Genomic DNA, 27,687 nt, shown 5'->3' on the forward strand with positions numbered 1-27,687 from the left:
ATACACACAGCACTGTAATAGATAGTTTGAGAGAAAAGGTGTAAATTTAGCAGAATCGATAGTGAAGCCTGGTTAATGGATCTCATTCAACTATTCTTTCTGATTCCTGGATAGAGAGGGGGGGGGGGGTAAATTAATAGGTGCTTCACGGAATAAAGACACTGAAAAGTTAAACGCATCTTGAGCATTCCTTTTATAGCACCGAACCCTTCCTTTTCATAATCACAACATTAATCAGCTTCACTCATTAACTGTCAAGTGGAGCATTATTGAAAGGAGTGAGCTGCAATTTGCTTATTACTTTCTCCAAGATATAGTTTCGGAATTCGGGAAAAATTTCCATATTTACAGTAGCGCTTTCAGGGAGTGTTATTGCGTGCAGTGTAACCCTTATATGCTACTTATATAAATTATATTAGTAATATAAAATCTACTTATTAAAATTTTCTTCGGGAGTGGAAAAAAAATGACTTATCGCAACACATGCATTTATCGGGCGATAATTGCATATGCTTCAGCAATATTCTGGTGGAGTTGGTTAGAATTGCAGCAGAAGCACAGTGCATGAGGCCAGCGTATTAGTCTGTTAATTGCCTGGCCGGTTTGTCTGTTTTTGCGAGATGAAAAACTTGAATTTCTGGACGGGGAAACCCCCTTCCACCTATGTTTAGATCCTCATCTCATATAACTCACCTCACCCCCATATGAAATGCCCGTACAGTTTCCTCACGTCCTAGATAAAATCAGGTCCTTCCGACTGAAGGTCAAATGACGCGACGTTTTTGATGCAGATGAATTCTATTATATCCAAGGTTAATCGCTGCCACTGATTTTACGTGTGTCAGAATTTACATTAACCGAGTAGCAGTGATGATGGCAGAATTTCGTGACGTGGCCTTAATAGTTTAAATGATATACGTAATTATAAAATCTGTTTTTTTTTTTTTTTTTTTTTTTTTGTACTGTACAGTATGTACATTTCTCGTCCCCTTATTCTCCATACCCCACCCCTCGAATGTTATTGTTCTTCCTTGGCCAACTGCCAGTACAAAATAGGGGGGAAAGGAAATCGGGAAGGCTCACGACAATCCTTACAGATAATTATCTTAAAAATACCCTTTCGTGTGTTCACACACACACACACACACACACACACACACACACACACACGAGTCATTTATGAAGTTCTGCCTCTTTTTCATTTTCAGTTTTGACAGCTTACTCCGATGCTCGTGGCCAAAAAAAAAAGAACCACTGTTGTGTTGTGTGGTTACGTCCCATCATTTGTGTTTGCATCCGTCCCTCGACAGCGACCCAGAAGTTAATCTTTTGTTTGTGAAAAGTAGCGAACCAACTGCGTTTGTTCCACTTCTTTCCTTTTCCCCCTTTAATCCGGTGTGCCATTCACTAAACGGCGGTCATTTGAAAGTCTTTTCATGTGGTTTGTTATTGGCCACCGTTATGTGCAAGTCAAACTAATGGATAGCTTTATCCACGTGGAACAGCTGGTCCCGTCACCGAATGGCCATTCTCACTTATTGTGCTGCATCTGACTTAAGTCGACCGCGGGATGGTTTCCTTTTGAGAACACTCCCTGACAAGTTGGTCTGACACTTATAGAAATCGAAATGGGATTAGAAGCGTATGCGGATTAAACCTTCCAAACGCTGGCGTTCGTTTATGTTGAATGATCTCTTTACGATGTTCCTGCCGAGGGAAACCGATTACCTGTCATTGGAGATTTATATCGACTGAGGTAGGACATCCGATCGGATCTGGTGGTGGTGATGATAAAGAGAGTTCCCACTTGCGGTGTTGCGAGTTCCCGAAGCAAATGTCGTCTCTCGACTTTAGCAATAAGAACGGGAATTTATTCTATTTTTAATAATGAATTACTTCCAAACACTGCTAACGCAGACAAATATCCGTTTCTTTTTTTTTAACTCGGATTTGATCCTATTCGATTTCTAAGTTTCCATTGAGAAATATAGCATTTTCTGGTTAGTTTAGAAAATGACTGGAAATATTTTTCCAGTCATTTTCATCTGTAGCTGAATTAGCCTTAAATTATCTGACAGAGACAAGTTTTTTTTTTTTTTTCTCGATACCTGCATGTTTTTAGCTGCTTCGATGTTAACCCAAATATGCTTGCATCGGTTAACTGACCCTTACCTTTTTCATCTAGAATGCTTTGTTCATCAAATATAAGCTTCTTTACTGTTGTCATTTAATTCTTTCTGTTAAAGTGTTAGTGATCCATCACGGCCAAGGTACTTGACAATATAAAACTAGTTAATAATGCTTTGATAAGATGGAGGTTTATCATGCATGCCCAGTTCGCTGTGAACCACTTGTGTGGGCATATTTGGAGTACTAAATTGCTGTTGTGTTACAGAGAAGCGTCAAAACCTTTTAAAGATGCTTTTAAGAGACATAATAGCATTGTACTATTGTTTGTGGAAATTTTGATATAGCTTATTTATTTGTATATAATTGATTAGCTAGGATTAACAGACCGCATTTAAAAGTCGTGATGTGGACTTTGCTATAGCCGTATGTCTTCTCTAATAGTTGCTTTGGAAGGAAGAAAATGGGTAGTTTTCTTTTCGAGACTGGTTAATTCACTCTTGGTTGAAAAGGCCTGGGAAATTCTTCTCATTTTTGATGGGATTAAAAGGAAATTATTTTGAGCGAAGAAAATTGCAGTGTCTCATAACGTGGAGTAGACGATACCCACATTTAAAAACCACTGCAAGTCGCAATGCAGGTTCAAAATTTGAATATGATCGTCTACAGATCAGTTGGTAAAGATGCACTTTGCTTGGAAAGATTCCTGTCAACTGAAAGTTAGTCTCACACAGGGAGGGGGGGGGGATTCCCTCTAGAAAACTGGATTTTTCCTTCGCAAAACAGGCCAGTCGGACAGAAGAACACAATTTACAAGACAAAATACACTGGCCTCGTAAGTTATGTAGATAGTATGAACCCGGCCTGCTATAGCATCAGTTAGGTTTCTATGAAGCTAAGTAACTTGGCTTCATAGAAATCATGGCCTCCTTCCATTGGTAAAGTGCCATCCTCACAGGAAGTGAACCACTGATGGTGACATTGGTACTGTTTGATTATTACTTGTTACTGTCTGATATTCTGTACACTATGTGACGGAAAACTCTCCGACTTCCGATCCCCCCCCCCCCTTATGTGAGCTACTATGCCGTGGTCTGTTCTCTATTGGGGTACCCACTTTCGGGGCTAGGCTTATACCCGCTGGCTATTAAGAATTAAGATAAACGTTGATGACGTTCTTCTAGAACCCGCTACTTCCTCCAATTGACAGACATAAATATACCTTGTTTTGATCGCAATCTAAAACCACTTTATCCTGATCTAGAGTCGAGTTCCTACCCTGGCGATCCATTTTGTGTGTTCGGATTGTTGAATTAGACCCATTTTTCATCGCAAGTAACAGTTCGTTTGATGAAACGTTCGTCCCTAGATCGACCACCACTTTTCTTCAGACAGATGCCATGTTGATGATATGAAACAAATCGAAACTTCCGTTGATTTGTCTTATCATCAAATTCCTGACATGTACCCTCAAGGGGTGTACAGGATATGATAGTACTACGTGAAAAATTTACATAATTACTAACTTCCTGTCTACAATTTTCCTCCAAATCAGTCTATTACTTGTCAAGACTCCAATATTATCATTATCAGATCTTATATTTCTATCTTCTAAGGCACATTGTACCGTATCAATCCACCTATATCTTGGTCTTCCTCTGGGTCGTTTTCTTGCCAACCTGGCAGAGAACACTTGTTTTGCTAATCTTTCCTCGCCCATTCAAATTTAAGTGACCATACCACCTGAGATTAGCTCTGCTAACACATTCCTGGATGCTGACAATGTCAAGTTCTTTCCTAATATCCTCGTTTTTAATATGATATTGCCATTGATGCCATCTGTTCACGCCTCTAATCTTTCTCAGGACTCTCATATCTGCGGTCTCTAGTCTTTGGTCTAGTGTTTTACTTCTGACCCAACTCTCAGATCCATAAGTTAAAACTGGTTTGAACACTGTCTTGCATATAGCTAATTTAGTGTTCCGACTAATTTCTCTCTTATTCCATATGAATTTATTCAATTGACTTCCAACCATACCAGCTTTGCTGATTCTGTTGTCTATTTCTATATTTAATTTACCATCTTCAGTAAAAATCGTGCCTGTAGCTGAAATGTTTTACTTGTTCCACAGGTTCTCCGTTCACAACACACTTGATATTTTCAACAATTCTACCTATTTTCATTGTCTTTCTCTTTTTAATGTTGACCTTCATACCATATCTATTACAACAGTTATTCAATTTAGTCAGGGAATCTTGCAAACTTGTAGCAGATTTATTTAGAAGTATAACATCGTCCGCATAAAGCAAAGAGCTGACATTAACATCTCCAATTCTGATATCATGTTTAATACCAATTTCCTTCATAATGTGATCCATATAGATAATGAATAACAGAGGTGATAATGTACATCCTTGTCTGACACCAGATTTAACATTAAACCATCTTCCTGTACATCCTTCAGTTCTAACTGCCGACTTACAACTCAAATACAGACTAAGTATTGCTTGATATAATGACCCATTGGCACCATACAACTGTAGCGTATTGAATAGGTTCTCTCTTGGTACCTTGTCATATGCCTTTTCCAGATCAACAAAATTTAAATGCAGATCTTTGTTATATTCCTATGCTTTCTCAACTATTTGTCGTAAAGTGAATATCTGATTCTGACAGCTTCTATTTGGCCTGAATCCAGCTTGTTCTTCACCAAGCTTTCCTTCCACAATTCTTCTCAACCGTTTCTCAAGTATACTTGCATAGATCTTGCCAGGAACACCCAGTTGGGAAATACTCTGTAATTCTCACATTCACTTTTATTTCCCTTTTTACATATGGGCACTATTAGAGCTCTACTCCAATCATCGGGAATTCGTCCCTCTGTCCAGGCTTTCTGAACTATGCAGTGCAGCCACTGTAAGACTTTTATACCACCATACTTCAGCATTTCTAGTCGAATATCATCTACTCCTGCTGCCTTTCCACATTTCAAGCCTTTGATTGCTTTTTCTACTTCAAGTATGGATATGTATTCTGACTGCATGCCTGTTGAGTGTTTTTTACCACAGTGCTATCACTGCTTGTTTCATTTAGCAATTTTTCGAAGTAATTACTCCATACTTCAAGGATATCTTTTTCTCCTGTTTTCATGTAAGATTTATCATCTCTAACTCCTTTTACAGCACTTTTTCCTCCATTTCTAAGCTTCTTCAACAACCTCCAGAATATCTTACCACCTTCTTGATATTTATTTTCTATGTTCTTGCCAAAGTCCTCCCATGACTTTTGTTTAGCTAGTTTTACACAGTGTTTCACTTTCTTACATTTGTCTCTGTATTCTGTAAGAGCAAAAGCTGACTTATTTGCCAGGAACGTTTGATATGATTTCTTCTTTTCCTTCACTGCCTCTTTAACTTCCTGTGTCCACCAGGGAGTCCTGATTTTTCTATCCTTGCAGACAACCTCACCACATGCCTCTCTGGCTGAATCAATCATTCAATTCTTCAAGGCTTGCCACTGAATCTCCAAGGTTTGGTTCCTGTTCTCAAACTCTTTCATTTTTTCTTCAATAATCTTTGTGTATTTTAGTCTACAGCTCACATCTGAGAGCTGTTCAACTTTTATTCGCTTTAAAACTTTCTTACATGTTATTCTTTTCAATAATATGAAATTCAATTTTATCCTTCTCAAGTCTAAATAGTGATCGCCTCCAATTTCAAATCCTCTGTACACTCTGGTGTCCTGTACCAGGGAGAAAACATCACTATCAACAATAACATTATCAATGAGACTTTTCTTATTCCTTGCCTCTTCTCTCCATGTGAATTTGTGCACATTTTTATGTTGGAACATGGTGTTAGTAATAACCAGTCCATGTCCTGAACAGAAATCCAACAGGTATTTGCCATTATTATTAGCTTTGCTCTTTTCTCCAAATTTTCCCAAAATATTTTTGTATGTCTGAGAGTCATTTCCTACTCTGCTATTTAGATCCCCAACAAGGACCAACTTTTCCTTTTTCGTTGTGTCAGTTGCTTTTTCTAAAGCCTCAAAAAATTTCTCCACTTTTACCTTAGTAGAACCTTCTGTTGGACCATAGGCACAAATAAGTCTCATTGTCCAGTTTTCCATTCTGATATTTGCCCACATCACTCTACTTGAGACTGCTTGCCATTCAAGAAGATTAGCCTTGTATTTTGTGTTGAATATTATGGCTACTCCTTCTTTTCCTTGATTGTCATTGCCAGAATATAACATTTTGTATTTATTGTTCAGAAAGATCTCACCAGTTTTTGTCTTTTTTGTTTCAGTCACCCCTATTATGTCGATCTGGTACTTATCTAATTCCTCTGCTAGCTCCATTTCTTTGCCATTCAGGCTTCTTATGTTGATAGTACTGATCTTTAACTCTGGTGATGTTGAGTTGGAGTTTGTTTTCAGATTTGTTCCAGTAGCAGACTTTTCGCTGTCCGCCCTGGTTCCCTGGGGAAAACAACGGGTGCCTTGTTTAACCGGGCAACGCCCCAGCCGGCATGAAATTTTGTCATGTTATACCATCATTTTTTATTTTGGTTTAAGCCAATAAGAATACAATTTGGTCTGCTAAATCCCATATTGCCAGTCCATCCTCGTTCGTTCAGTATCAAAGTAGATACCCAACAGGGTGCACCACGAGAAGGTGAGGATTGGACATTAGGTCAGAAGCCCTGGTCGGTTCTCCGCGTTCCTTTAAAGGCTATGTGAAGGTCTCCTCTCAGTTATACAGCTTTGACCCTTAAGCACCTCCTGTTGATTTTTATAAGGTGGCGAAAATGACGTCGAACAGTTTCCCTTTGGAATATCGACTTTGGCTATGACAGTTTTGAGTACTTGCGATGGGATTGGCTTGATTGACACGGCGCCTTGAAATTTTATTTTATTTTATTATTTTTATTTTTTATCTGTTTAAAACACCTTTTGTTTTTCATATGTTTCGGACTATTTTTTTTTTTTTTTTGCAGTATGCCAAAAAAAGTTTTAACTCTTGGTTACTAGTTCGAAATACGTAAAAAATAAATAAATAAAATAAGTCGTTTAAGCTGATGGTCCTAAAAGGTTTTTCTTCAGTCATCCAAAATTTGTAATCCCATTTGCCTTGCTACGCGATTTTGTATAGATTAGGTGACAGACACGATGTCTACCATACCGATGTTTTTTTTTTTTTTTTTTAATTCCTCAGTTCTTCATGTGTAGGAAAGTTTTAGTACCACTTATTATTCACAAGTACTGAAATAATACACTGAAGTTTGGTTACTACATTACAATCATTTGCGATTATAATCAGTCGTATTCAGGATTCAAAAGTTTCCTTTTAGGAGTGTTAATTTCATGTCTGTAATGTGTTTAAGATCTCAGAGTTTTTTTTGTGTGTTTTTTATGTTAAATGCAATCCTCATTGGCCATGTCTTTTGGTAAGTGAATTCCTAGCCTTGTCTTTTTAGCCTAACTTTAAGTATGTCCTTAACGAAAACAGAAAAGTTAATTTCGTTGGCTTAGCAAGGAAGACAGGCAAGAAAATTTCATATAAGCTCGATTTTTTTTTTCTGCGTTGAATTTGTCTGCCTTAGTCACTTGTATAAATCATTGCAATGGCAGATTACAACCAAAAATGAAATGCGAGGTGACCAAAAAACTTTCAGGCAAACAGAAATTAAATTTAAATAATTATTATAAAATAAATCCGCGAACTTCTTTTGTTCCTCAATGGATAGGTGAGGCCGTTTAGCCCTAATTGACTTTACTGGTAGCCAATTGGATGCTGGCCCAAGGCTATCATTGATTTTTTTAATAGACGTCCAAGAAGGATAGTAACTGCTGCCGCCATCTCGTGGCCCAGAAACCTAATATTATATATCATTATCTGAAAAAATGCGTGTTTTTTTGACGTTTCTTGAGTTCCGTGATTAAAAACTCGAGTCTTCAGGAGGGAAAACCTACTTAGCTGCGCCAGGGGTCGACTAACTCGGGAACGAGGCAATGAAAGCCTTTGAAAAAGTCCCTCTAGTTGGCTACTAAATTCGAACGTATAGTGATCGCAGTCCGCGCGGTTAGCCTAGTGGGTATGCGCTTCGCAACCATATGCCTGGGGAAGGAGTGTCCTAGATTCGATTCCCGTCGACGACGTGAGGAGCTTAAGGATCTTTCTCAGCCATGGCCAAGTTAGCCAGTCTTGGGCGTGGACGCAGAGTTTTTCCTACAGTTTATCTGGGGTTTTTCATCCCGCCAACAGGCCCTGTGCACACGGATTGCAGTCATGGATATCACTCTTATGGGATGCAGCAGAGGAGTGGCGAACCAGCTGCATTAATACTCCAGTAGCACTTCTAGGAGGGGACTCGACCCGTCCTAGACGGATGAGAAGGATAGGATAGTGATCGCCAGGATATATGACTACTCCTTTAAAATATCTACGGACAGCTTACACTTCAAAAGTCATTGGTGCAGAAAAACATTGTTATGCATAAAGAACTCATCAGAAATTGGGAAATGAAAACGTTGATACAATTATTTCACGCACCACTATGTTAGCAAGTCTGAATAACCAATTTCTGTTCATAAATGTTGAAGAAATTTTCGATTTATGTGATTCACATATCCCAGACACTGAATTCTTTTCCATCATAGTGTGAAACTGTTTTCGAAGGAGCGTCCATAGCACAGTTAATAACGGCTATGGGTGAAAGATCTTTGTTCGAATTCCGGCTAGGACTGTGAGAACCTTTATAGATTTTTTTTTTTCTTCTTCTCTCCCAGGTCTTACTGAAGGTGAATTAACTGGTCTCATGCTCGTGCAAGTGCGTGAGAAAGCTAATTCGGGCTTTTCATCGGCAAAAATAGGTTAACCCGATAGAAGCGAACGCACAATACACCGGCATCAACTAGCCTTAGTTGCGTCGGCTGTAATTCAGACTCAAATTATTAGTTTTTGAATTTTATCCTGGGCAATGGCAGGTCGCTCAGCTTTTTTTTTTTTTTTTTTTTTTTTTTTTTTTTTAAGGGAATTATATTCATTGGCCCTGAGTAAAATATTAGAAATAGGCTCTCTCTCCAGGACAAAACTTGAAATAACATACATAAGTTGTGTGGATTCATGTGTTTTCTTACGCTTCATCTTTTTTGTTGCACTTTCTCTTTTTTTTTTCTTACGAGGCGAGCATGTCTCCCGTTGAGATCTACGCCTAAGTCACGAAACATGCGAAACAAAATCGGGGCCAGTGCAAAATATAAACAGTAAACAGCGCGCGTCATTGTAATAACTTCTCGAGCCACATTAGAAAAAAAAAGCGAGTGGGAAGTAATCCTGTTTTCTCTTCTTCTACACGTTTTTTTTTTTTTTTTTTTTTTTTTTTTTTTCAAATAGACAACCTTCATCGCCGTCGTGTTGTTTGTCCACTGTTATCTAGCACATTAAGAGACTTCTTTTATCTTTTGGGAGAAAGAGAACATGTTTGTATTGAAGTTTCTTTAGGGATTAATTCTTTTGGATTTCGAGATGACCGAAATGTTTACCTTACAAATTCCATTCGATTTTTTTAAAATTCGCTTTGTTCTTCCCAGCGCAAGGCATTGCGAAGAACAAAGGATCTCTCGTATTCCCTCCCCTCAGCGATCGGTAATAAGAAAAAGGTTGTATTTGATTGTCACTATTTCCTGTTGATATGTGGAAGCACCCGTTAAAACGCTTTCGTGCTATTAACCTTCGCTCATAGTCACTGCGAGGAAACAAAACAAAAAAAAAAGGGGTTAAATATACCGATGTGTTTAACCGGTTTTAATCTACGCTTGGACAAATTACGAAGTTCAACTCACCCAAGCATCGAAAACACTCTGAGAAACTTGTCTCAGATTTTCAACAAATGACACGTGTTGGAATTGACATTTGTTGGAAATCGCACATGTGACTTTCAACAAATGTCAATTTCCATATTTTCCCTGATAGTTTTATCGCATTTACCTGTTCTTAAAAATATATATAAAAAAAGTATGGTTTTTATTATTTTTTTATTTCATAAAATATAATTTACTGTTCTCAGATTTTTTTTTTTTTTTTTCCATTTCCTGGATTGATACCCTTATAACCGAAGCACGTAATTTGATGTGGATAAAATCGAAAGGATATATGAACAGTCAGTTGGGACCATAGAAATGCCCTTTATGTTGTGCGTGTAATACAATGTCGAATGTTTCTATTATTTATACCTTTTTCTTTTCTTTTCAGTGCACTCGACAAGATCATCACGACCGGCTACAAGGCATTGTCGCTAATTTATTTCTTCACGACAGGCAAGGACGAAGTGAAAGCATGGACTATTCAGGTAAGAACTTGAACGAAAGATATTTGTAGCTTGGCTATCGTTGGCGTGAAATCAGTTTGTGGAGCTTTGTCTTGTAGTTTTCTAAAATAGTGAATGTTTATTTGAATGATTAATACAACTTGATGGGAAGTGCTTTACAACTGCGCTTAAAATATTCGAAATATAGCTGACCATGGAAGCAAATCTGGTTACTCAGATGATGCTAATAAAACATCTACTTCTTTTATTGTTTTAAAGGCAAAAAAATTCAAATTTTCATATCTTACCTTTAAAAAAAAAAAGTAACCGAAAGGGTGGAAAGGGTCCGCCCTTCCATCCCCCCCCCCCGGTTCATAAGTTCCTTTTTTTGATTCACAAAAAAAGGAACTTATGAACCAGATTTATGCACGGCGTGTCAGGAGAAAATAATTTAAAAAAATATATTAAGTTTTTAGGCATTCTGAGAAATTCGCTCTTTTATTTGTTTGGAAAGAAGCAGGATTTTCGTGGAACTGCTCTCCTCCATTTGAGTGGGATATTATTTCTGTGGATAATTTACTCCAGGAATATCCGTCTAGGGGGGGGGGGGAGAGAAGGGACAAAGAGTATATTCTGTGTCCGAAAATCTGCATTAGGAGAGCACCGGTTACTACAGTAGTCGATAGTGGTGGATTTCTTCCCTCACCCATCTATTATCGCACTTGTGGGGAAGAAGGGATATAAGAAAAGAAAAAAAAAACCCTAATTCGGACATAAGTCCTAAAACGTTTAATGAGCAAAAAAAAAAAAAAAAAAAAGGTGGAAGGGGAGAGGATGAACTGCCATCTGAAGTGGCGGAGCTGTTTTGTCCGCCAGGCGTTATCAGCGTCTTTTGTCTTGCAGACAGCTTAGCGCGAAGCATGAAATCCATTTCGAGAATTCTCTGTGTCTCGGTAACGAGTCTGTTACCTTGACCCTGAGGCTGTATAGACAAGCAGCCTTAACCAAACAGAAGGGAGTGTCAGCTGAACAAGCCTATTCATCCTCCCCTCCCAATATATCATAACGTCCTTCCCGCCTCAGATGTGCCGCTGTTTGTGTTGAGGTGTGAGAATTCTTGTCCTCCTCTGTTGCCCCCCCCCTCCATTCTCGTGCCGTCCCCCCCCCCCCCCCCACTACTGCCTTCGCCTGCACTTGGCGTTCTCTAAAAATGCGGTATTTTTGTCCGTTTGCAAGGCCGCTCTGACGCTTATCATTTTTCACTCGAACCGCAATAGCTGTTTATAGACTGTCATTAAGATGCCCCGAATGATGTAGTCGTCAATACTTGGCTTGTATAGAGTCCACACGTTATTTGGGATTTTGGTTTATGGTGTGTACCGTATCTATCATCGGGGGAAGACGTTACTTTTTTTAAACACTGCCCAGCAGCTACCTCACTGTTCCTCGTGACACGAACTTCTGCAATGCGATGACACGCGGCTCCTATTGTCCGGACTGCTGCACATCATTTCCTCCACACACACACTCCCCCCCCCCCCCCCATCCCAAAAGAGAGTCCATTCAAGGGACCGGTCGAAATTGCCCGATCCATTTCTTCCTGACTTTATGAAAATGTCAACAAAAGGTAGACTTTTAATACATTTACTGAAGGCGTCTTACAAACTCTTCCCCCCCCCTTGCTTTTCTTTTTTATTATGAATATGCTTGTAATATCATCATAGCCATGTTTGGCGCAAGGTAAACTGTGCAACTAAAACAAACAAACAAGCAAACATTTCGCTGGTGTTTACCCAAAAGGGCGGATGTTTTATTCACACCATCTTTTCTTCGCACGCTTCCTTATACATCCGAGACAGGTCAAAAACACTGGTGTTAGATACACACGAACCCGCTCTTTTTCATTTGGCTAGCAGATTATAATTAATAATAAATTAATCATGAGTGTCGTAGCGACCACTTAAATTAGTTTTTCTTGCCGTAATAACCATCGATGCATTTTGATAGAGAATTTCTATAAAAGAAAGAAGAAAAAAAACTCTGAATCGTAATGATTAAGTATTCAGAGATCACAATGTGGCGGTACCTATAAAGCTCATCTTTTGTGATAAAGGAACTTCTCATAAATTACCGTATTTACTCGAATATAACTCGTATACTTTTTTCTCCAAAATTAAAGAGTTAAAATATCGTGGTGCGAGATATATGCGAAGATTTTCGGAAACTAAAGTTTTTCGGAAAAAATACTAAATTGTCGTTCATCATTAAATCCTGAGTATTCATTATAATTTATAACTGCTCACATTATTTATAAAATGAATGCATTTAAATTTTAATTATCAACGTTGGGAGCCTGTGTAGCTCAGTGGATGTGGCGTTTGCACACCGCCGCACGAAGGAAGACTTCATTTCGAGTCTAGTCGGCGACTAGAGGAAATTTTTCTAAGCCTTTTTTCGACCGGTTCCCGAGTTAGTCGATCTCTGGCACGGGCAAGCAGGTTTTTCCTCCCGGAAACTCGGGTTTTTCGTCCTGTAAACTCAAGAAAATCGACCGTAGAACCCACATTATTTCAGACATTAAATATATTGTGTTAGGGTTAGGGACCACGAGATGGCGGCACATTTGAGCCGTCTCTCTTCACTGCGTACCGCTTAATTAGTGATAGCTTTGGGCCATCTGTCTCTGATTGGGTACCAGTGGAGATTGAACTGCCCACTCAGTCTCCAAAAGTTAGATAGAGCTAAATGGCCTCGCTTACTCCAGTATACGGGAATAAAAAGGCGTTAGCTGATTTTTTTTTTTTTTTCTGATTATCAACGTTGTTTACCTGATCGGCCGCTCACCTTCATCACGCGATGTATTTGAATCTTTTTCGACAATGCTTCTGTAATTAAATTAATTATTTCTGGCAAAAGCATGTCCCAAGCTCTCAAAATTCATTGCACGACAGTTCTAATGATGGTCTCTTAATCCACTCCTGCGTAATCCAAGAGCGAGCAGAAATCGATTCCGTCACTCCCACATTTTCTCTGCTGGTTGCATCCATCTCTATGCATATGATTGGCGTGGTAGTAACAAAAGATCGCGCGATTCAGCGACAAAGGCAAGCCGACGATTGTTGAGTTGAAATGAATTCCAAAATATCTGCAACATTCAACAAGAAATAGAGAGTGAATGCCATAACGTTCACTCTCTATTTCTTAAAGTTTTAAACTTTTTAATTTCTTTTTTCGTCAAGTAAAATCGAGGGTGCGAGATGTACGCCAGGGCAAGTTATATTCGAGTAAATACGGTATTACATGATACTCCATAAAGTTTTCAGGACTCATCATAGGAGGCCACTCCACATTATATGATGTATATCGACTACCCCCATCACACAGTGTTTGTTATTTGCGTGTGTGTGTGTGTGTTACCTGGCCGATTTTTTTAACGTTTTTGTGAATCGAAAACCCAGTTTGGAGAGAAACTACCGTGCTATCCCGTGTGAGATCGACTAACTCACCTTTAATTGAAAAAAAACAAACAAACAAAAAAACCATATAAATATTTCTTTTAATATACTTGACGTAATCTCGTACTCGAAATATATATCCAGTCAACTGTTGTTTTGTTTTGCTGGAAAATGTTAATACATTGCACTTACGAACGCACTTTAAAGCTAAAATTTCCAAGCAACTTTAAAACTAAAATATCAGGTGCATAACCACGTTATTGTACCTGATATTTATTGGTCGTAAGTATATTAAGTAATTATACTCGAATTATGCGTAATAAAAAAGATTTAATCCTAAACTAGACTTTCAAAATGCTTCCTCTTTGGTGATATTTTAAATATTGAGCGTCCAGAAAGCGACGTAGCCTTAGATTAGTTAAGTGCTTGGAAATTTTAAAATTAGTGAAATATTTAATCAGTTTGCTTAACACATTTGTTTATTGGATGAATTAGCGTTTAGAATTATCTTTTTTTTTTTTTTTTAATTGTTGATATCTGATGAGTGCGCATGCACATAAAACTCTGAGTAGGTGAACAACTGTTTTAGTTCATTAATAATTAGCAGGTTGATTGGTAAAATATATGTATGTAAAATATTGACATTTTTTTGTGGAAATCGTAAACAAAAATCGGTTCAATTATGAATGGATATAGCATGAAGGTATCGGTGTTTATGAGGGTCCCAAAATATTATGAGAAAAAAACTTTTTTTGCGTAATTAAAAATATCAAATATATTTGCGCCATTAAAAAAATGGAGCCTAATATTCTTGCTTGATTTTATTTTAATAGGCAAAAATCAAATAAGGGATGCAAGTTGATACACTAAAAATAGATTTTGCAAGAAAGTGACTGTAAATGAGTTTTTTTTTTTTTTTTTTTTTTTTCAGTGGTTTAATCGCCAGCCAGCTCGGTCGTGTGGTTAACGTACCCGCTCACGACCAAGTCGTCTGCGGGTTCATATGTTTTTATCATTGGATATTTGGAAATTCCTTTAAAAAGTGAGAGATGAATTTTATTGCTTATTGGAGGTCTGAAATGGCTTGAAAAAGTTCCATGTTTGGTCTCTACAGCAGGGTTTCCAAAAAAAGGCTAAATTTTTTTTTTTTAAAAAAAAAGAAGAAGAAACGTAATAAAAGAAAAGATTTTAGCCCACCCACTGTACTAATGTACTATAAGTTTACAAATCAACCTTTCCTGGAAGGAAGCCACATAAAAAAAAATAATAATAATAAACCGTAGTCCACCACCTACGGTACTATATGTATTTTTGACACTCACCTATTAAAAGTAGCCAAATGTTATATAAAGAATTACCTTAAGTGAGTTGGTATTTTTTTCTGTGTATTAGTATTAGATCTTTTTTTTGCCAGTTCAAAATTAAAAACTGTAACACTTGAACTTTTTATATGTACACATACCGGCCACTGAATTAAAAACCTTTATGCAGACGTAAATAAACGTCACTTACGCAGCGTATATGCAAAATACTTTGTCACGTGCGTCACCACGTGTTGATCACAATGGAAAAAAAACCAAGCTCTTTCGGACTGCGATAAAGGGCTTATTGTGGGTGCCTGCCTGGCTGGTGCCACGATTTTGAAAACAGCAGAGCTGGCTGGTTTCTCAAAACGTGAGATATCCCGGGTGTTTAATCAGTGGAAAAATAACCCACTTTGTTTGTCTAAGAGGCGTAACTGTGGTCCTAAGACAGTCTGTCGAGTACGAAATCACCGTCCTGTGTGCAGCATTCGGTAAAGACTGTTCCCCCCCCCCCTCCCCTATCTAACCGAACTACGCGCAAGGAATTGAAGAGGGTCGGTATTGGTAGTCGCATGCCTACCTATACGAAAACCACTGATTTCTGCGAAGTTTCTAATTCATTGCTCCGGCATGTGTTGTGAGAGTCGCTTTGTTCACGCCAGTATCCAAGTGCTGTTCAGGTGCATTCACCCTTCTCGAGATCGTAGAAATCAGAGCAAAGTAATATTATGAATTTTCATTTAAATAATAAAAAAGCATACTTTTAATTATAATATAATTTAAAATGAAAGTTTTTATTTGCAGCTGCTAATTAAAACTTTTAAAAGTGAGCCCTACAGCATAACACTATGTGTAGAAAAGTAACGAGCTTTCCTCTATTATAACTAAGCCCTCCTATATGTAACGGGACTCCGGATTGGTAGATAATATTATTCATTGAAAACCCAAAGTAAATTTGGCGATGAATGATAGTACTAATTCCTATACTGAATATAATAAAACGTTCATTAATCGAAATGAAATGTGATATAACAATAAAAGGTTCTTTCTGCATCTTAGTTTGCCTTTATGCCTCTTATTGTTCATTCTAACGCGGAGTCAGAGTTGACATCAGTCAGCGAGACTAACTTCTGATGTTGACGGGATGGTTAGGTGGCGCCATCTGTTGTTTGGAAAGCGTATATCTAATTCATACAGTTCTTTTACATTTGATTTTGTTCATTGTTATTTAAAACGCTCCGAACGTATTTGGTTAACACGTTCGGAGCGTTTTAAACTTGTATTCATCTAGGATAGGAGGGGATCAAATTTTTGTTTCCTGACCCGCAAATCAAATTCACTCGATTTTGATGTTAAATGATGATGCCGACCAGTGAGAAAGATACAGCACCCATAATCCTAGAAGACAATAGAAAATCCTAGAAAGCGTGCTTTGGAAGGCCCTTATCCACATGGGACTCAGTCCTTCTTCTCTAGGTCCAGCGTTCGCACTATTGTTGCAGACAATTACAGAAATTCCGCAAAAGTTTTTGGACTCTGCTTAGTTTTTGCTGGACGTTTCTTTTTAATCGTGATGATGTAATTAAAAATAATTCTCTTGCGGATAAGCTAACTTAAATACTTTTTTATTCGTTAAATGAGTAAGCGGCACTCTTTGGATTCTAAGTTTTCTAGGAAGAAAACTTAGAACCTTATTCTAGGAAGTTTGCTCAAAGACTGATTTAAGGGGGAGGATTAGTATTATCTCCTACAGTAACCTACCCTTCAAATAATTGCTTCATTTATATCTTGTTTCAACTCTTATTCAGTATTGAGTTTAGAATAAGAGCTTGTGCAGTAAATGCTCTAAATAACAGACTGTAATTCACTTGTGTCGTCATCAATCTGTATCAAAGATCACTGCACTCTGATAATTTGCGATACAGTTGACTGAGATCTAATTTAATATTCAGATCTCATGTGTGCTTGCAGTCTTGACGGATTGTGGTTGTTTGGAATTACAGCGGAAGTACCTAAAGCTATGACGCCAGCGTTATTAAAACCTTTAAAAGTGTTAGTTGGGTGTGTTCTGTGGCCAGTTTTGCAGGAAGACAAACCTGCGACTCCCTCCGTATGTTTTTTTTGGTTGAAAAAACCAAAAGATAGTTCGAATCCCGTAAACTCGAGTTTTTTTCATTCCGCCAAACAGGTAAAGTGACGAAAAGAAGTTCCGGTGTCGGAACTGACGTCATAGCCTTAGTTGCTTGGGCCGTCTTTTGGGACAATAACTACACAAGATTGCTCAAAAATAGGAATTGGATCTCTGATCATGATGAGTCTGTCATGTTCCACTACACCCTGACAGTAATGGTTGAATTGTTCGGTAAACGATGTTCAGATAGACTGCATCATTCAATGCTTACTCTGCTGGTATCAACGGGTCTATGAAATTCCACGAAAACATGCTCTTCAGCCTTTCTTCTACTGCATTGCATTGTTGTGACTAGTCATGATGGGTTCTCTACAGCCCAATCGATATATCGCCGTACCCTTGGCTGGAAGACCTGGGTTCTTTATAGGGACTTTCATCTGAAGGTGAGTTAATCTCATACGGAAGCAATAGGGTTCTTTTGCCGGAAAACCAGCAAAAGAACACCAGGCAATTTATAAGCATAATACATTGGTCTCATAGTGTTGGCTGCATCGGCCGTAATTCCAGATAACTAACGACCATCCCAAAATATTGGCTTAATAACTAAATAAACATTAGTTATTTATTATCCCTTAGGCATTTCTTCTTAATGGGAAAAAAAAAAAAACGGGATGCGTCACTCCAGTCTTCCAGGTTTGGCATCCTCATTCGTCGTCTCATGTAATTCGGGTTATACCGTATTCAAGACAACAGAAAGGGTGGTAAAACCATCTGTTATCTTTACAATTATGTTGTCGCTAGCATTGATCATCTCTTTTCAGCCATGCTCGCCTGTTGTTTTCTGTGTTTATTGTACCATTCTCGATCTGTTCTAGGAGAGAGAGAGATACAATAAGAGTGATCATTTCCTTAGTCATCTGGACCAAGACCCTTGTCCATTATCACACACTTGAATGCATTCCCGAAAGCAAATCTACTGCCCGTTTTGTAGTAGGTACCTAGCTCGCCACATCGTTAAGTTGTATGTTACTATTGGATTCCATTTAGCTATTTTGTGACGACTGAGTATGTAACAGGAAGTCAAGCTTCCATATAGTCTCTGCAGTTATTTTGTCATTCTTCTGTGCAGTATGCATAAATCTATCCCAATGATGACTACAATAATAATAAACAAACAAAATATGACGCACTTTCTCATTATATCAAAACAAGTAGAAAGGGAAGTTAGACGCAACAGAGAAATCGGCAAAACACTGAATAAGATACCCTTCAAAATAAACTAGCTTATGATATACTTAGAGTTTTAAAAGTGTACATATATCATCCATAATTATCTTCGAATCTTAGGCAAATGAACTGTTGATTTTCAAATTACTAGTTGGAGTCGTTCGTTGATCCTAAGTGTAGTAAGTTAATAATAATAATTTGCTATTTTATTGCTAACGGATGAATGTTGACCTTGGGTTTCTGAAATGTCAAAGAGGAAGCAGCTTTGTTTCCTCCTTGACAATAATAAGGTTTTTAGCATAGAGATTTTACATTTAAAACCACATACGAATGACAATAGAAAGCAGAAGTTGAAATATAATTGAACTAGCGCTTCTGAAAGAAAGTTTGACTTGTGTGTCTTGTTCTGACGCAACAATCTTTAGGACTCCAAATACCGAAATATCTCCGGTGTCATAATAGTAATTTTCACTTGTGACCTGCATGCTGCTTTTGCCATATTGTGTTTCCTCCGTGGCCGTGCTAGTGGCATGTTCGGAAGAAGCACGAAGAATAAAGATACCTTAGGAAAATCGAGAATCACGTCCGTAATAAACAGACGATCGTTTATGTAAGGCACTTGGAACATGTCAAAGATCCGCAGCGGCGGTCTGTCAGGAGCAGGCCCTGTACCACTGTGAGACACGGTCTCGTGTCCCGCCCCTGTCATAGACAGCGTTAGAGGAAGGCGGCAACCCTCTGGCTCGCGGCGGAACTGAAGCTGGCAGCGGCGGAGTAATGGCAGTCGGCAACTCCCACTCCGTGTCTCGAAGACAGTACCGCCGTGCGCCGAGTTAATAATGTGACACGGCCCGGCTGCTTGGTCACCGCGAATTTGTATGGGTATACGGTTGGCTTATTGTCATCATACGATGTCTTTTGTCACCGGTCTAGCCAGTCAGAGCTACAGTAGCGCATTTATTTTCCTACTTGTTATTGTCGCCTACTCTTTGTATGATAATCGTAATAACAGCGGTCTACAACGTCTTCTTAGTGTCATATTTTATTTTTAATTGGTTGGCCAGTCCAGATAAAAACATATTAAATTTGTAAGCAAATGTGATTGACCAGAAGTTTATGTGTCACCTGTTAGTGTGATAATTTCACGTTATTCAATGTTGTGTGTGAACCCTACAATCCCATGCAATCGTCATAGAAAACAGAAATGTTACTAAAAATTTTTTTCGGAGTAAAAAAAATGGAAGGGTGTAACAACTATAGTCTTGAAAGATATTTATTAGGTTTTAATTTAAGATTTGTGGTATTAATTATAATGTACTTCATATATATATATATATATTTTTTTTTTTTTACTGATAACAGTTACTTTAAACGTTTAATTTCTGTTATTAAAGATTAGATTTCGTTTTTGTTAAACTAATAATCCCCAATATTTTTTTTGTTGTGATTTCTTGTGGGTTTGCCAGAAATGAATTATTTTATTTTATTATTATATAAAAAAAAAAAAAAAAAAAAAACAGCACCAGTCAAGTCATGTTGTAGTGCTATGTGCACTCAAAAATTGGATGAAAAACATTTAAGTACATTTTTTTAAAAAGAGGTGTTCTGTGTCCTTTATTTTTTGTCTTCCCTCAAATTTTGTTGGATTCACAAGCAATGGGGAGGGGGATTGTTTAAGATATTGAAGACAAAGAATGGTGTGTTGAATGAAACCATATCCAAATGCACCGATGTTGGTCCATTACTTTTTTTTTTGTCAGGAAATTAATTTTATTGACCAGAATTTTCAGTAATACTGCAGTGGAAGAGTGGTTTAATAATTAGCAATTACTATTTTATTCATTAGTATTTCGATAGAGTATTATGTTGTAAAGTCCTTCATATTAGGAATTGAAGATTATCCAGCTAGTCAGAAAGGATTAACTCAGCTTAGCCAGTGATGAAAATAAAATGACTAAAGAATTTAGTTCAGTCAAATTTGATTAGCTACTATTTGCCGTGGATCGAACGTATCAATTTTATATTGCTTGTTTACTACAGTAAAGTACAATTTAAAGGTGAGATGGAATATATATTGTGTAAATAATAAACATTTTAGTTTTTTTTGTTGTTTATTTACACAATATACACCCTCTGTCCAAAAAGAAACCGAACTTTTCGAAAATAGAAGAAATTAGTGGCGCCATCTGTTGTATCTTTTTGTTGTCGAAAGCGGCAACCTTCTTTAGTGCTGTGTCAACTGTTTATGACATTTGTTTCATTAGAAGCCAAGTTATAGTGCCAAGAGTGACAGTGTTTTGACGAACGGTCAGTCGTCACGATATTCATGCTGTACGCAACGAATTCTCGTATCAGTCGCTTCAAAACTTCGAGATAAAACTCACCATTGACCGTTTGGCCAGGCGGAACGAATTCTTTGTGGATATGCCCTTGGAATCGTAGAAACAAATCAGCATTGTCTTTACTTTTGACTTCTCCAAGCGACCTGTCTTCGGATGTCCCTCTTCTGGTGGTCTCCACTCGTAGCACTCTGGCGCTTTGTTTTGGGCACATACTCAAAAAGGCATGTTTCGTCACCAGTAACGATTGTTTCAAGGAAGTTTGTCCTTACGAGTGGTTTTAATGAGGTTCTTGCAGTGTTCAATTCGATAAATTTTTTGGTCGTTGGTCAACTTGTGGGGAAAAATCGCGAATTCAATTTACGAAGGTCCAAATTCTCGTCAAAATGTTGTGCACAGTTGATTTTGGAATCCCCCAATTCATGTTCAGTCAATCTCATGGACGATTATGGATTTTATTTGGTGAAATCACGCACTTTTTGGATGTTAACTTTGCTCAGTCCAGTTTTTGGACGGCCCGGCTTTTCATCGTCCTCTAGCGTCTCACGACCACTTTGAAATCGCTTAAACCACTCGTAACTTGAGTACAGGATAAGCATTCATCACAGTATGCTTTACGAAGCATTTGAAGTTTTACCGAAGCGTTTCGGTAAAACTTTTACCAAGTTTAACACAAAAGTCAATCTCAGTTTTCTGTTTGAAACTCATTTTCCGACCGTTCGTCAAAACACACTGTCACTCTTGGAAAACAGTTGACACAACACTAATGAAGGGTGCTGCTTTCGACAACAAAAAAATACAACAGGTGGCGCCACTAGTTTCTTCTATTTTCGAAAAGTTTGGTTTGGGGGGGGGCAGAGGGTATATTCCATCTTACCTTTACATGTTAAATTCCAGAGGCTTGTCACATCCAAGTAACTTGGCTACATGTAAATTTAATTAATGCTCTGATAGGGTAGTTGATCGTATTTGCATAGCCTGCTCTCTGTAAAAGCATATGTTTTTAGACTGGTTTGTCTTTTGTGGGGGGGGGAATCTGAATTTTTGGAAGGGAAACCTGGCACTTGCATGAGTGCTTTAAAAAGTCTTTATAAAGTACAGGTAACCCTCTATACAATGTGGTCTACAAATTGTAGTACCCCTCGTATAACGCAGTACTTATACAACACGGTTTCCATAAAAACACGGTCTCCAAATTATAGTAACCCTTTATCTTTTCATATATTTTTCACCGCACAACTTAAAAATCAAATTTTATCTTCGTTAAATTTGTCTGCCTGTATCGCATGTAGTGATAAATAGCAAATTTATGTTAGGCGAAATACCCTCTAGCTCGCATCGCCAATTGTTTACCATATAAAGTGTTTATTGTTAAAAATTGTCTTCGTTTTCTCAGGAAAGCACATTAAAAATCATAAGTGTGTTAATCTCAAGCTGAGCACTTTATTTTCTAGTGAGCTACGTACATTATTAATATGTAATCCTTTTTTATGTAAAAAAAATTATTTTTATAGTAATGGCCACATAGAGGGCTTTTGCGATATGGTTGAAAACAAAATTAGTGAATTAATTGATAGGGAAATAGATTTAAATTAGGAGGAACTAGTACAATTAATAGATGACGTCGAACCAAATGGTGGGGAAAGTTCTGCCGAAGATTCTGATTATGATGAATCCGTTAAAAAATTCAGTTTAAAGAAATTAGCAGGATTAGACTTGGCAAGAAAGTTAGGAAGCTATTTTATGGATAATGACTCCTCAACAGAGCGTTCCGGTAAATTCTTGAAACAATTGGATATTTGTTTAGCATATTATGAACTTAATAAAAAAATTGCAGTATAGTGGTAAGCAAGCTCTTATTACTGACTTGATAACTAAACAGCCGAAGTATGCAATGAGAATTATACAAATGATGTCCAAGAGATTTCAAGTGATGACGACGTTCGGCCACTTGTAAATAAAGAACATCTACGAAATGCTCGTTTTGAAGACAGTGATGATGATTAAAATATGCACTTTATTATGTGCAATGAAGTTTATGTACAATTTGTAATTTAGTTTATACTATATATTTGTTTCATAGTTTATATGTTTTCTTCACTTACATAAATTACAAGAATTAAATAAAAATATATTTTTGTTAGATATGCCATTGTTATATAATTTAAAAAAAATTTGTTTCATAGTTTATATGTTTTCTTCACTTACATAAATTACAAGAATTAAATAAAAATATATTTTTGTTAGATATGCCATTGTTATATAATTTAAAAAAAAAAACTATTTCAGAACATAACTCTGCTTTTTCTATGTGATCTGAGTCTCGCATAACGCGATTTATATAATGCGACATTTCTATGGAACCCAGCATCCGTGTTATACAAGGGTGGGTTACCTATATTTTCGGGCTGTAGATGGAATTCGAATGGGAATTAAAGACATGGGTTCTCTACAGCAGTTAGTTTAGTTCTACTCAGTAGGTTACCAGCTGAGATGGGAAGTGCAGTTAGTTATTCCTTATGGTTTCCTGTTAAATAACTATTTTTTTTTTAAAACTGACATTTATTTTTATCTTAAGTACAGATTACTTAAATGCAGATAACAAGGATCTATATTTAAGTTTTGTAGATCTGGAAAAGGCATATGACAAGGTGCCAAGACAAAAAAAAAGCTGTTCAAAATGCTCCAGTTATATGGTGTAAATGGGACATTATATCATTATTACAGCTTAAATAGTCTATATTTAAGCTGTAAGTTAGCAGTTAGAATTGAAGGAAGTACAGGAAGATTGTTTCATAAAGTCAGATGTGTAACAAAGGTGTACATTATCTCCCCTGTTATTCATCATCTATATGGATCACATTATGAAGGAAAGCAGTATCAAACCTAATATTAAGATTGGAGATGTTGGTCTTAGCTCTTTTTTGAGCTAAGACCAACATCTCCCACTGTTATGCAGATGATGTTATACTCCTAATACATCCAGGACAAGTCTGCAGGATTCCCTGGCCAAAATTGAATAATTGCTGTAATAAATCTGATATGAAAATCAGCAGTAAAAAGACAATGAAAATAGACAGAAATAGTGAAAACATCAACTTCATCCTAAATGGAAAACATCAACTTCATCCTAATGGAGAACAAGTAAAATATTTCAGCTATTTAGATACAATTTTTAGTGAAGATGGCAAATTAAACTTGGAAATAGACAGCAGAATTAGCAGAGCTGGTATGGTAGGAAGTGAACTGAATAAATTTATATGGAATAAGAGAGAAATTAGTCAAAACACTAAATTAGCTGTATACATATTGAAACCAATTTTAACTTATGGATCTGAGAGCTGGGTTAGAAATAAAACTCTTGATCAGAAACTGGAGACCATAGATACGAGAGTCCTGAGAACGATTAGAGTGGACAAACAGATGGCATCAGTGGTAGTATCATATTAAAAATAAGGCTATTAGGAAAGAAGTTGATGATTGTTAGCATTCAGGAATGTGTTAGCAGAGCTAATATCAGGTGATATGGTCACTTAATAGGAGAGTAAAGATTAGATAAACATTATTCTTATTCTATTATACAATTTTATAATATTATATAATCATTATTCTTTGCCAGGATGGCAGGGAAAAGGCCTCAAAGGAGACCAAGGTGTAGATTGATAGATATAATAAAAAGTGCCTTAGAAGACAGAAATACAAGATCTAATAATATTGGAATAATGACAGATAACAGGCTAATCTGGAGGAAGATTGTTGATAGGAAGTTAGTCCTGTACATCTCCTGAGGGTATATTTCAGGAAGAATTGAATGATGATGATTTATTTTTATCCTTCTTGACAACTCAAGCCATTGTTGAAATATTTTGTGTACATCTTTTTTTAAACTGAGAATATGAAATCAAGTTAAAATTGTTAAAGCCATTCTAGGACTATATTTTGTTATTTTTCCACAAAAAGAAAAGGAAAAAAAACACATAGAAACTATTTTTTATTTTCTCAACTAGTTTTGTGAAAATTCTTTTGTTTCACTTCATCGTGATAATTGTAGCGATGATTTTACATCAAGTTTGGTCTTCACTACTACACTACCATTATGACACACTCATATCTGCTAGTAGTATTATATACAGCAACCCACAAACCAGCAGTGAATAGCAAATGCACACTTTGCATTGTTTAATCATGTTCATATATTTTCACCAGAGTTGTTAACTGTTATTACTTGCTTTCTAGTTTTTTAGTTTATCCATGTAATTATCCTCACGAAGTTAAAACAAAACACTTGTCATAAAATTAGTCAAGAAAATAAAAAATAGTTTCTATGTGATTTTTTTTCTTTTTGTGGAAAAATACTGGTAATCATATTCCTAGATGCAATGATATTGTTTAAGATCCTGAAAAGAGTCTGCCTTTTCCAAATTTACGTAGTATTTATTATTATTATTATAAAAACCTCCATGGAGTCCAGGACTCATCATGGGGAGGTCCACTGTTATACACACATTTATCATACTGCACCTTAAATATATTCACTGTCTCTGCGCTCACCACACTCTCGGGCAATGCATTCCAATCACTCTCCATGCAAAAAACCTGCTCCTCACTCCCTTGCTTACACTCTCCTTATACAGCTTCCAGGGATGACCTCTTGTTCTTTTCCTATTTTCACCCATTCTGTGCGAAACCTCCCTGACATTAATCTGGTAATAACCTCTTAACACCTTATATGTCTCAATCATATCCCCCCCCCCCTCCTTCTATCCACCAATTTCTGTAAATTGTATTTTGCCAATCTGTCTTCATATTCAACATTCCAGAGACCAGAAACTACCTCAGTCAATCGTTTCTGAACCTTTTCCAATACATCTTCATCTTTTTGATGAAGATGTATTAGAAATATACATTATTTTTTTACACCGATTGTATATTCTACATCCCATGTATATTCTACATGGGATGTAGAATATACAATCGGTGGAAATATCTTGGAAGAGGTAGAGGAGATGAGAGATCTGGAAGTAATCATATCCCCCCCCCCTCCTTCTATCCACCAATTTCTGTAAATTGTATTTTGCCAATCTGTCTTCATATTCAACATTCCAGAGACCAGAAACTACCTCAGTCAATCGTTTCTGAACCTTTTCCAATACATCTTCATCTTTTTGAAAACCAGGTGACCAAATCTATGCACAGTAATCAACATATGGCCTGATCAAAGCCTTATACAAAGGAACCATAACATCCTTACTTCTACAAGTCTGCATCATTCCCATTATCTGCTGTGTTGTCCTTACAATTTTAGTAACATGTCCTTGAAATTTTAGGTCTTTGTCTACAATCACTTCCAGATCTCTCATCTCCTCTACCTCTTCCAAGATATTTCCACCGATTGTATATTCTACATCCCATCTCTGCTTCCCAAATTTCAAAACCTTACACTTTGTAACATCACTCATTTACCCATTCAGCCAGTGTATTCAAGTTCTCTTGCAAAGCTACAGCATCGGCTCTACCCCTGATCGATTTTCCAACTTTGCATCATCTGCAAACAGTTGCATATCACCATTCAGACCTCTTCAAATATCATTCACATACAAATTAAACAGAAATGGACCCAACACAGACCCTTGGCATACACCACTAGTAACTTTCCTCTTCAGGGATATCACTCCTCCATAGATAACTCGCTGATACCTATCAGACAGCCAATCTACTGTTCAGCCCCATCCATTCCAAATTAATTACCAGCTTATCATGCTGCAGTTTATCAAACGCCTTTGCAAAATCTAAATATACCACTATACAAGGGTGGTCTTAAAAGTTCTCGGATTAACAATGAAAAAAACAAATTTATAATTTCAAAATTATTTTTATTTTTCAACATAATCTCCCTTAAGATTAATACATTTATTCCATCAATGCTTCAGAGCCATTAACCTGTCCCTGTAGTGGTTTTCAGTAAGATCTGCAAAATACATCTCTACAGCTGCAGTTGCCTCTTGATTCAAAGAAAAACGCTGACCTGCAAGGAAGAATTTTAGTTTGGGGAAGAGATAGAAGTCAGAGGGAGCCAAATCTGGAAAATAGGGTGGATGTTCCAACAATTCATAGTGCAGATCCCTTAATTTTCCCATTTCCAAAACACCTTTGTGGACAGGTGCATTGTCCCGATGAAAGATGATTTTTTCCTTCTGCAAACCGGTTCTTTTCTCACAAATTTTTCCGTCTACTCTGGTTAAAAGATCAGAATAATATTCCTCGGTTATTATTTAACCTTTTCAAGATAATTAATAAACAAAATGCCTTTAGCATCCCAAAACACCGATGCCATGACCTTTCCTGCTGATGGAACGACTTTGTCTTCTTTGGCACTGAACAACTAGCTTCTCTCTGCTGTTTCGACTGCTGTTGTGTACTGGTGAATCCAAGTCTCATCCATAGTAATAAATCAACGCACAAAATCAGTTTTATTCTTGTTAAAATGCTCCAAGCACTGTCAGAGATTTTCATGCGAGTGCATGTTTGATCTGCTGTGAGCAAGCGTGGCACCCATCTTGGGCAAAGCTTTCTCTTATGCAATTCTTCATGCAAAATATATCCTACACGTTCTTTTGAAATGCCTATGGTCTCAGCAATTTCACGCACTTTGACTCGCCGATCATCGAATACCATATCGTGCACCTGATCAATGATTTCTGGTGTTGTCATGCTTTTTGGGTGTCCTTCACGTGGATCATCTTCAAGGCTGGTATGGCCATGTTTAAACTTGGGAGCCCATTTCTTAATTG

General features: G+C 37.2%; 1 protein-coding gene across 1 annotated transcript in view; it reads left to right on the forward strand.

Moving 5' to 3' along the window:
- LOC150104979 (obg-like ATPase 1) overlaps positions 1-27,687 on the forward strand; it is a 343,661-nt gene that overhangs the window by 292,063 nt on the left and 23,911 nt on the right. The window contains exon 10 of the mRNA XM_090396086.1: positions 10,386-10,482. Coding sequence (XP_090252212.1) covers positions 10,386-10,482 — 97 coding nt within the window. The remainder of the gene's footprint in view (positions 1-10,385; positions 10,483-27,687) is intronic.

This window comes from Typopeltis vanoorti, chromosome 7 (genome assembly GCF_054136105.1).
Source record: "Typopeltis vanoorti isolate ZY-2024b chromosome 7, IOZ_Tvanoo_1.0, whole genome shotgun sequence".
NCBI lineage: Eukaryota > Metazoa > Arthropoda > Arachnida > Uropygi > Thelyphonidae > Typopeltis > Typopeltis vanoorti.